Source organism: Entamoeba histolytica, genomic scaffold, assembly GCF_000208925.1.
Source record: "Entamoeba histolytica HM-1:IMSS scf_1104750517677 genomic scaffold, whole genome shotgun sequence".
NCBI lineage: Eukaryota > Evosea > Mastigamoebida > Endamoebidae > Entamoeba > Entamoeba histolytica.
The window spans coordinates 12329-23851 of record NW_001915082.1 but is presented as its reverse complement, the minus strand read 5'-3'; the positions used below and the strand labels follow the sequence as shown (position 1 = coordinate 23851).

Here is an 11523-nt window from a genome sequence, read left to right as displayed (position 1 = left end):
ATCTCTTTGCATATTTTATCATTTTATATTTCATCTTATTCTTTTCATTTTTGTGTGTATTTGTAGTAATTTATTCATTTGTTTTTATTATGATATATCATCATTCATAAAATGTAATAGTTATTTTAATTTCAAATATTGATTAATAATGAACAATTTACTTAATCTACATATTTTGAATATATTATTCTTTCTATATTTCTTTGACTTCTTTCATGTTTATTAATATTAATGATGTTAATAGTGGTTGAAACTACAATATGAATATAAATAGAATAAACAACAATATAATGAATAATAAAAGAAATAGAAAGATGATATTAATGAAATGATGTAATTTATTACAATGTCACAATAATTAATGAAATATACATCTTCATATTCTTTCATTTCTTCGTTATCATTCTTATTCTTTTTATTCTTATAATTCATTACTTGTTATTATCGTTTTATTCTTTCCTTCTATTTATTTCTCTTTTTATTTTGAATATATTCTTATTGTCATTTATTTTCATTTTCTTGTATTGGTCTTTCTATTGAATCTTTTACTTGTTACTTTATTTTGCTTTCAAATAATCGTAATGAAAATCATTTATAATTTGTTAAATTTTCTTCTTTTTATTCAATTGTGTTTTGATATTCTAATAAAAATGTGGTTATTTTCTTATGTTGACTTTCATCTCTTTATTGGATTTCTTCGTTATCTTTCTTTTTGAAATTCATCTTCACTTGTTGTTATTACACTAACTATTACAACATTAATTGAAATATAATTCATATTTGCGTTTCAGATGAGTATGTTATACTCAAATTTACTTCATCTTTATTCTGGTGTGTTTTTATTTTCTAATTTAGATATTTTATATTTCCTGAAGTATAATTATTGTGATGGATTGTTTACTTCTGATACTTTCTTTTTAGAGTAACCATGTTATTTAAATACTTCTATCACATAATTGTTTATCTCATTCTCTTATTTCTTCCTTAATATCACAATCTTTTCGTTAATTTATTAATAATTCTGTTCTTTTTCTATTCTCTTCTTTATTTTTCTCTATTTCTTTATTATTTTATTATTTTATTTGCATTTTCCTCTTCTTCATATCTATTCTCTTATTCTTCAAATATCTTTCTCATATTTATCTTCATTCTTCATTACTCATTTATTATTTTATCATCTATTCAATTAGACTCTTTTGTTTATCATCATCTTCTTTTCAACTTCTTTTTCTCATTCAAGAAAATACAATCTTCACCATATTGTTGATAATGTATATTCTTTACTCTTATTTTTCTTAATTTCGTATATTTCTTGTTGTGCAATGATTTTAATTTCTTATTCAAAGAGTCTTTTCCATTATTCTTGATTTTGTATTTCAATCATTTCTTTTCTTTTATTTCTGTTTTGTTTCTTATTTCGATATTGTTTGTACATTCTTTGTGTGTTATTATGATATTTATTTCTATTATGATAATGCAATGCAATTTGTTTATTTCTATTTGAGTTATTATTAAAATATTTATGAAAATGATTGAAATAATGAGTGAAATGAATCATATAACTATTGATGTAATTGTAATGATGATAATTATTAATATTGTAAATATTCATGTATTTCTGTACATACAGATAATACCTATTTTCACTCATTCTTCTGTCATTTATATTTCTTGGATGACGTGAATTTCTTCTTCTTTTGTTATTTTTTTGAATTTTTTTTTTTTGAAGATTTTCGTATTGCATTTTTTTTTAAAGAAAGTAACAATAATTTGTAAATATTTTATTATTTTCTCTAAAGAAAGAGAAGAAGGAACTTTGAAAAGAGAAAGAATGACAGATAAGGAAAAAGACATAAAGAAAGCAAAAACAAAATTTCTTCATGACAATGCGAAAATGAGTGATAGACTTAATTCCTTTGATAACCTTTGCCGATTATTAAGTAAGAAAGAATTAGAAGAATGGATAAGTGAGTATCAAGAAAATTTTAATAGATTTTGTGAAGAAGTAAATAGGATGTTAGAAGGAATGTTAAAAAGTTCTAAGATGATTGAAGATGCGGTTGTGAATAAAATTCTTGGTGTTATTAATTGGGGATTAATTTTAAATGAAAAAACGAAAATATTAGAGAAGAAAAATTATCAACAATTTATTAAAGATTGTTTATGCATTGAAACAGAAAAAAGTATTAGAGAAGAGACTTTTAAAATTGTATTAAATTGGATTAAGTTAAAAGGATCAACTAATCAAGAGGAAGTTAAAATACTTATTGGTGCATTAAATATTAATAGCTTTATGGAAACTACAATAACTCTTAGTACATCTAAACCATTAGCAATTGGAATATCATCAAGTTTTACTCCATTAAATAATGGACCTATATTACCAACTGGTCCAATATTAATGTATGAAACACAACATTTTATTATTTCTAATAATTCAATGACAAATAAAACAATAGAGTCATTAACTTTTATAAATTATGTAATGAAAGAAGTAATAAATGAAAAAGGAAAACGAGGAAAAGGATTAATATCATTATTTATAGCTTTAATGAAATTACTTTATTCAAATCAAAATACAGAGTTCAAAGAATTTCAAACAGAAAATGAATTAAAAGGATATAGTGGAATTCAAAAAATTTCTGAAAAAATACATTCAATTGTTATTAATTCATTAAAAGAAATTAATGAAGAAGAAGTAATTGAATTACTAAATGAAATACCAGGATTTATTGAGTTATTAAAAGTAATTTATTCTATTTCAATGAGAGAAAAAATAACAATAGTTAAAGATAGTATTGAGTGGTATTTTAGAGTGTTTATATGTCAAACAAAAATAGAGGGAATTATTAATTCAATTGAATATAATGATTTTAGAAAATTAATAATTGAAGGAATAAAAACGAGAATTGATATCATTCAAAATAATGAAGAAGAATTAATGCTTATAAATTGTTTACATAATATAGTATTAAACATTTATTCTTCAAATATTAATGCAATGATTCAAAGAACATTGGTTGATACAATAAAATTATTTACTATTGGTAAATTAGAACGTTTACAAAATTGTTCAATTGATAAAAAACGAAGTACAAGAATAATGATTCAAATTTTATTGTATTGTTGGTTATGCTATAATAGTAAAAATGAAAAAGAATGGAAAATATTACAAAGTATAATTAAAGAATATTATAATATTCCTGGAGTAGTTGATGGTATTTCTGATATTATTGGACATATTTTATTCTTTCTTTTATTAGTTTATTATAAATTTGAACCTAATCAACTTGTTATTTCTGAACAAGCAATAATATCACCTGTAGTTGAAATTCCTACTAAACAACCAATAGATAAACATACATCAATACCAATACAATATGAATATCTTTATTCAAATCTTGAAGTACCAAAGTCTATTCCATTTCTTTATAGTTTAACTAATAAATGGAATCAAATGGATTTTATTTATTTTTATCAATTAATGATTAAATTTTTCACTCAAATACATGTAAATGAATTTCCACTTTGTGTAATAAGAAATATTCATATTATTATAATTACTTCGTTACTTATTTTGATTCAATATGAAAATATTTCTCAATATAATTCTTCATCAAATGAACTTAATTTAAAAATGATTTATACTGACTATTTATTGTCTTCTTTAAAAAGTAATGATTCTTTAATTATTAATTTAACTATTAAAGCATTTTATCAATTATATTCTAAAGGAACAATTATTTCTAAGATTGGATATAATATTATTGATTATTCATTAGAGTCTTTAAACCAAACACAACTATTTAATGCTTTAGAAAATCTTACAGAAGTATTTTCTTCATTGAACCCATCAAGTTTTATATTAATTCCAACAATCCTTAAATCAATTCAAAAATTAGAAAAATTACCAAATGTTGATATTCTTCCTGAATATGATAATACTTTTATTCCATATGACAAAAGACTCGAATATCCTTCATTAAATTGTGGGTTAAAAGTTATTACTTTATTACATTCTATTCAGTCTCTAAAAGATTTTGATGAAACTGCTTTAGAAATAAAACAAAAAAAGGAAAATCAAACAGAAATAAATTTCTCTAAACCAGCACATAAAATTTATATTGAGTTAGTTAAATGTTATAAACATTTGATTAACATTTTATTATCAACATTTTGTCATACATCAATAGTTTGGGGCATTACAAAATGTATCATAGAAATTGGTGAATATATTAAAATAAATTCTGATGAAAATAATGGAGAATTAACTACGTTTATGTTAGAAGAATTAATTGATCTTATTATTGGTGATTTCCAAGACTTAGAAAGTAGTAAAGTTAAAAACATAGAAATGTGTATTAATTATTTGGCTAAAATGAATGAAAAATTACCTGATGAAACTATTGAATATATTATAGATACCTTATGTAAATTAACATATACAACAAAAGAAAAAAGTCAACGAGGAAGTATTGTTAATGGAATAGGAAGTTTTTGGTTAAATTGTCGAAACCTTATTGAAAGAATTAGTGAAACAACCGTTAAAGAATGTTTTACTATATTCCAAAAGAATAATAATAATGAAAAAAAGGTTAATGATGATAGTGATGATAAGATAGATGATGTTTTTGAAGGGAAAGTAATTATTGAGAATCTTATGCATTCAGTACATGAATTTGAGAGTGGAGAAGATTATATTAAAGATGAAGAAAATGGAATTAATTTTGTAATGAATGACAGAATTTATTGTGTTTATTATAATGAAAATAAAGAAGAAGTTAATATTATTGTTAGGGATCTTGTTGGAAAATGGGGATGGAGATTAAAAGAAATAAGAAATCAAAATGATATTAAAGAATGGAAAGAAATAGAAAAAGAAAAGAAAGAAAACAAAATTGAACTTATTTCACCTCGTCAATGCTTAATTAAAAGTAAAGAAGAAATTGTAAAAAATAAACTTGATGAGTTAGTTGAAGAAATGGAACAAGAAAATAAAGAGTTATTTGAAGTTGAAAACAAAGAAGGATTTAATAATAATATAATTATGAAAGAAATAGAAGATATGAAAGAAGAATTTGAAGTAATGAAAAAGAATATCCTTTTAAATACTAAAGATGAAATTAAAAAGGAAAGAAGAAAAGAAATAATACAAAACCAAATCATTAAAAAAGATGATGCAAAAAATAAAAGAATTACTGAAATTATTAAGACTATTATTTGGTTAACTAACTGTAAGCCAAATGAAAAAGTCCCATTAAAAATACTTAGTTGTAAAGAAACATATAAACTATGGAAAAATAAATTAGATCAAGCAAGACCCAAAGAAACACATAAATTAGGAATTGTTTATGTTGGTATTGGCCAATTTAAAGAAGAAGAAGTTCTTGGAAATACTAAAGGTTCAGAAGGATATAATGAATTTATTAAACAATTAGGTGAAGAAATTAATCTTAAAGGATGGAATAAATATTGTGGAAAATTAGATACTAAATTTGAAAGTGATGGGGATAAAGCATTGTATTATTGTGATGAACGAGTTGAAATTATTTATCATGAAGTTGTTAAAATACCAATTAAGAAAGGAGAATTAATTTATCAACAAAAGAAAAGACATGTAGGAAATGACCGAGTTCATATTATTTATTGTGAGTCTAAATATTATAACCCATTAACAATTACAAGTCAATTTAATAATGCTCATATTATAGTTTATCCAATTAATAATATGTATAGAATTCAAGTTTATTATAAAGCAGGTGGAAGTTGGGGACCATTACAAAATGAAATGATTGTCTCTATTGACCAAATTGGAACACTTGTTAGAGAAACAGCAATTTATTTAGACAAAGCTTCATTAAGTAGATTTACTACAGATAAATTAATGAATCAATACATCTCTCGTCAATTAATTATTGAAAGAATTACTAAATTAGCAGAACCCAATGAAATTGATTTATTACATCTTGTTAACAGAATTAAAGAAATATCATCATCACTTTAAATCTCATTCATTTCAACTTTTTAATTTCAATACTTTTTATATAACTAATATTTTAAATGTTAAATGAAATTAAAAAAATAAATTATTTCTTTCCCCAGTAATTTGGCATATATCGTCCATACTTTTCATAATACCATTTGAAATGTTCTCTAATTTCATCATCAGAAATTAAAAATTCGTCATCTTTTTTCTCTTTTCTTCCATGACCTTTTTGAGGATCACCTTCTTCTTTTGTTTTAATCATTGCTTGTTTAATTTCTTCAGTTAAATCTAATCCAAATTGGTCATAAATTCTTTGAGAAACCTTAATTGGATCATCAATCATTTCTCTAAAACCAATATCACAAATTTGTTTGGCTCTTTCAGGTTTTTCTGCAATCCATTTTTCTCTCATTTCAAGTGAATTCTTTAAACAAAGAGTATTCATTTTAATAATATTTTCTTGTAACCATTTATAATCAGTTTCTCCAATATCTCCTTGATACCTAGCACGTGCATTTAATAACAAATAAAATGCTGATTTAAATTCATCAACTGGTTCTCTATGGATCCAAACAATTCTTGGTTCAATTTCATCACTACACATTATATTGAAAAATGGAATTGGAGTCATAAAATGACATACACATTTCATTAAGAAGTATTGGTCTTCTTTTAATGGTTCTTCAATAGCAGACATTTTCATTTCATCTAAAATACCATGATATACAGAAGAAAAGTCTCTTTCAAAACAAGACTTTCGGTATTGTTCCCATCTTGGCATAGCAGTTCCGAAAATATAAGTACATGCAAGAATTTCCATAAAGAATAATTCTTCTTCTGGAACTAACATATTATCCATATTATGGCATTTATTCATATCTTTACCATCATTAGTAATTTGTCCAATAATCATTTCAGAAATATTTAAACGAGCTTGCTTACTCATTGTATGACTTCCTGGACATAAATGTTCATATAAGAGTACTTTCTTTGAATGTGGATCACACCCAAGCATAGTGTGTGTAAATGTTGACCCACTTCTTGGAAGTGCAACAATATAAATTGGTTTCTTTATTTCAATGTTCTTTAACTCTTCTCCTTCAAGATATCGTTCTAAACAAAACCTTCCATAACAAGCAGTTTTAGCAACAGAACTTCTCATCATGACTTTAAATGAGTCTGACTCTGGATCAGTACATCCAGCAAACATTTCATATAATGACTCTTTAAAGAATGGAGCTTCAAGACAATCATTAATTAACATAAACTTTGTTTTATATAGTTCAGCATGAGAAGGATCTTGTTGACATAAAAATCCAATTGCCATTTGTTTGACTTTAGCAAAAATACCTTCAAACATTGGTCTTGGAATAAGTTCTCTATAATAAAGTGATTCTTTATTAATTTCATAATGATAAGGAACAGTATTAGGAAAAGACATGAATATTAAAATAAACTTTTCTTTCTAAGATTAAACTTTAAATATCTATCATTTTACCCTCGGTTTAGACCTTTCTTTATTTCCATTAAGGTTTTTTTATCATTTGGATAATCAACTCTCTATTTTTATTCTCTCATTTACAAGAAAATATAACTCTCTTTATTAATTTTATAGCTTTTATTATTATTTTTTTCTTTCATTTGAAGAAAGTTCATTAATCCATTTTTCTATTTTTAATTATAAAAAATTCAAAAAATGAATAATTTTTAGAAATATCTACTTCTTCAGAATTTTCTTTATTTCTTATCAAAAAACACATTTATTACAAATAACATAAAATTATAAATAATATTGTGTTATTCATCACTTTCAACAATAATTAAAGATGGAGAATTATTAGAAACAAGCTCAATTCTATCATCTCTAAATTTATTCTTTTTCTTTCCAAAGATAAAGAAAATAACTCCTCCAATAGTTAAAGCAAAAATGATGAAGAATATAAACTTTAAAATAAAAGTTGATAATAGTGGTAATTCATCATGTTCTTGAATAAAGGGATTACAATTTACATAAGAATCACTTGATACTAATATTGAATAAATATATTGATATTTTAACAACAATGAAAGAATAATGAAAATAAAATAAAAACAAACGTTTATACATAATCCATTTACCAAAACATTCGATATACACTCTACCAGTTTTTGTAATTTCGTTTGTTGTATTATCTATAAGATAAAGTTGTGGTAATTTTGTTTCTTGAGTAAATAATGTTTTAGGACTAAACAAAAGATATTGAGGATCACCATTCCATTCGGACATATTTACTATTAAACCTAGTTTACTTTCTCGTTCAAAAACAAAACTTCCTTCAGGACTTATTCTTATACAACCAATAGTTCCTGCTCTACATTGGATATTACCAAATACTAAAGTAGTTGTTAAAGTATCAATATAAGCATTGTAACCTAATTCAATATTACTACCTTTTTCTATTATAACACTATTACTATTAGAAAAGGAGATGAAATGATTTATTTTCATTTTCATTCCAACAAGAGTAGTTCCTTTGAAGTAAAACTTATCATTTCCAACAACTGTTATGGTTTCTCTATTATTTAATGAACTGAACAAAATAACTTCTTTCTCAAAAATAATTTTTCCTCCATCTACTGGAATAAGCATATCAAGTATTATATTTGATGTAACTGTAATTGCCTTACCTTTAAGACTATTAATTGTTATCATTTGGTTTGATTTAATAAGACATTCTGTTATACAATTTATACCACCAACTCTAGCATAAGTAAAATCAAGAATAACAGGCTGAGAGTCTTCAATAATCAATTCACAATCAGCACAAGGACAATACTCTTCTCTGTACTTAACTTTTGTACTATTAAGGAGTAATTCTCTTTGTCCATTTGAAATTACATGACATTGTTTAAATGCAGTAATTATTGGAGTTCCATCTATTTTCACAGCAACTTTACTGTCTGCAACAAGTTGAAGTAAAGAAGAGTTTATTGATTTAATTTCTGTGTTTGATTCAATAACTTTGAATAAATTGGCTGTACTTTTATAATAGGTTTTAACATTTAAACTATCAATAATTGTTGAATGAGTAATAAAGAATGTTTCCACTGGTTGATTAACTTCAATAGTAGTGTGATTTAATGTCACCATAAATGATTTAACCTTTCCACCATCTAATATAATTTTTGAATGACTTGAAGAAAACATAGTAACAATTATTGGTTCAGTTATTCTTAATTCACCGTTCAAAAGAAAGATGCTATGAAATGATAGTGAATTAATAATTGTTGCTCTAGATGAAGAAATAAATATGTTATTAATTACTTCAGAAATGATTAAATTTTGGTATGGATGTAATATTGAAACAATACTTCTTGAAGGAATAATACCAGAAGAAGGGTTGTAAATACTTGATGGTGTTAAGAAAGTAGTATAGTCATATCCTTTATAAGAATCAATTTGAGGAGGATATGGAGAAATAATTGATAAGGTTCCACTATTAGTAATTTGAGTAAAATGAATTTTATAAGGAGATAAGATTATGGCATATCCACTAATGTTTATTTCTCCAAAACTTGGAGAAATAAGAATTCCAGTAATTATATCTAGTGAACATTGTTGACATCTAACATGTCCAATAAATGACTCAATGGTTAAATGTTGATTTGAATTAAAATGAAATTCAAATGCACTAAATGAATCAACAACCGTCACTGGAACTTCAGAGTAAATAATTAAAAATGCAATTGACGGTAGGTGGTGTAACGTAACAGGTGAGGGTGATTGTAATGTAATAGTATAATTAACTAATGGTTGTGGGCAAGTAAAATCTTCACTTTGTATATACACATTAGGACTACTTAAGTCAATGTCTTGTAATTGTGATTTAATGATGCATTCATGAGTTAAATAACATGGAATAAGACAAAGAAAAAAAATTGAAATAAGTATCATTTGTTAGAAGAGATAATGATAAAGTTAGTTTAATACTCTTTTATTAAAATAAACTATAAATTTATTATAAAAAAATTATAACTTAAATTCTAATTATTTGAATATAATAAATTCTCTTTATTTAGTATTTGAAAGATGTGTTAACGAAAGAAATTTAACTAATTGTTCTATAATTTTAAATAATATTGTAACTAAAGAATATTACACAGATATTTGTTTAATCTATAAAAAAAGAATAATAACACATTAAAACTTACATAATTATTAATAGTCATTAGTTTCATACTTCCTTTGAATTAATAAAATTAAGGGAAGTATATATAAAAATTAAAGAAATATTTAAGAAGTACAAACTATAAGATTTTGATTTATAAATAAGAATCTTCTTTCTTTTTTTACTAATTTAATTCAAACAATACTTTGTCTCATTCATATCTTTCATGAATTAAAATTTTGTTAACCAACGATTAGAGGAGTATATTTTATAAGATAATATTAAAAGTCTAACTGTAATGAAGTAAATACATAAGGAAAATTTACAACAGTTTTAAGAATGAATTTTCAATAAATCCATTCACAGAAAAAGTTGATTCTGTGATTTAACAAAGACTCTAACTTTTTTAAATAGTTTTTTTTATAAACCAAGTAAATAAAAAGTATTTGTAAGAAGATACTTTTCAATTTAGTTTTTAAATGAAAATTAAATTAAATTAAATTATTTATCAAAAAATAACGAATGAATGATTTATTATATATCAAACATTCCAATAAGTAAATTAAAATATAAAATTTCATTAAAATAAAGAAAAGCATTCATTTATTTTATAAACTGATAATGTATTAAATATCTGACGTTGCATTCATAGTAGTTACCATCACTACTACAAAAATAATAAAAATTAATGGTCCTGTACACATAAGAGTCTCTACAAAAGAGAAAATGATCATAATAGTTCTTTTAGCTCTAACTCTATCACTTCTTGGTTTTCTAAAAATACACATCCAATTTATCCATTGTAATAATGGAAAGAATATACCTAAGACAAATAAGAAATTTGAACGCTCAAATTGACGTTTTTCTTTTTCATCACTTGATGAAGAAGAAGAGGATGATGACTTCTTCTTTTTAGGTTCTTCTATAGGGGCTTGGTACACTGGTTGAACAGGAGGAGGGTACATTCCTGGTTGTTGAGGTGGAGGATACATTCCGGGTTGAACAGGAGGAGGATACATTCCTGGTTGTTGAGGTGGAGGATACATTTGGCTATCAGGTATCATTGGAGGATCATAAGTGGATTGTTGTTGATAACTCATAAAGTATTGAGAGAATAATAAAAATAAGAAAGATAAAAAAACTTAAATATTGCTAATTTTACCTTTAAACCGCTCTTTCAAAAAAATCCCTCTTTGAAAGAAGAATTTTATTGAATAATAAAAAATTATTATAAAAATCATAATTTCTATAAAATGTCTCTATTAAAGAGACATTTGATTTTCTTCTTTTCAATAAGCAAAAATAGAATATAGATTTATAATTAACAAATTAAATAATTCAAATATTCATTAATCTAACTTTTTTATTCTACGTTAAAAAGAAAGGGTT

The 11523-nt window shown here is 24.0% G+C and overlaps 4 protein-coding genes across 4 annotated transcripts, besides 3 other annotated features; 1 reads left to right on the top strand and 3 right to left on the bottom strand.

Moving 5' to 3' along the window:
• Positions 1 to 516: part of a repeat region that runs on past the window's edge.
• Positions 376 to 1216: a repeat region.
• A 9-nt stretch (positions 1217 to 1225) lies between these two features.
• Positions 1226 to 1746: a repeat region.
• An 85-nt stretch (positions 1747 to 1831) lies between these two features.
• EHI_090440 (Rap/Ran GTPase-activating protein, putative) lies at positions 1832 to 6004 on the top strand (the record flags this gene model as incomplete). The annotated part of the gene is made up of 1 exon (XM_644922.1): positions 1832 to 6004. One exon carries the CDS (start codon positions 1832 to 1834, stop codon positions 6002 to 6004), a length of 4173 nt encoding a protein of 1390 aa, XP_650014.1.
• An 82-nt stretch (positions 6005 to 6086) lies between these two features.
• EHI_090430 (uncharacterized protein) lies at positions 6087 to 7427 on the bottom strand (the record flags this gene model as incomplete). Its single annotated transcript, XM_644921.1, has 1 exon — positions 6087 to 7427. One exon carries the CDS (start codon positions 7425 to 7427, stop codon positions 6087 to 6089), a length of 1341 nt encoding a protein of 446 aa, XP_650013.1.
• A 356-nt stretch (positions 7428 to 7783) lies between these two features.
• On the bottom strand, positions 7784 to 9920 carry EHI_090420 (uncharacterized protein; the record flags this gene model as incomplete). The annotated part of the gene is made up of 2 exons (XM_644920.1): positions 7784 to 8013; positions 8084 to 9920. 2 exons carry the CDS (start codon positions 9918 to 9920, stop codon positions 7784 to 7786), a joined length of 2067 nt encoding a protein of 688 aa, XP_650012.1.
• A 691-nt stretch (positions 9921 to 10611) lies between these two features.
• On the bottom strand, positions 10612 to 11234 carry EHI_090410 (uncharacterized protein; the record flags this gene model as incomplete). Its single annotated transcript, XM_644919.2, has 1 exon — positions 10612 to 11234. The coding sequence occupies one exon, from the start codon at positions 11232 to 11234 to the stop codon at positions 10761 to 10763; it is 474 nt and encodes a 157-aa protein (XP_650011.1). The 3' UTR covers positions 10612 to 10760.
• Positions 11235 to 11523: the final 289 nt, after the last annotated feature.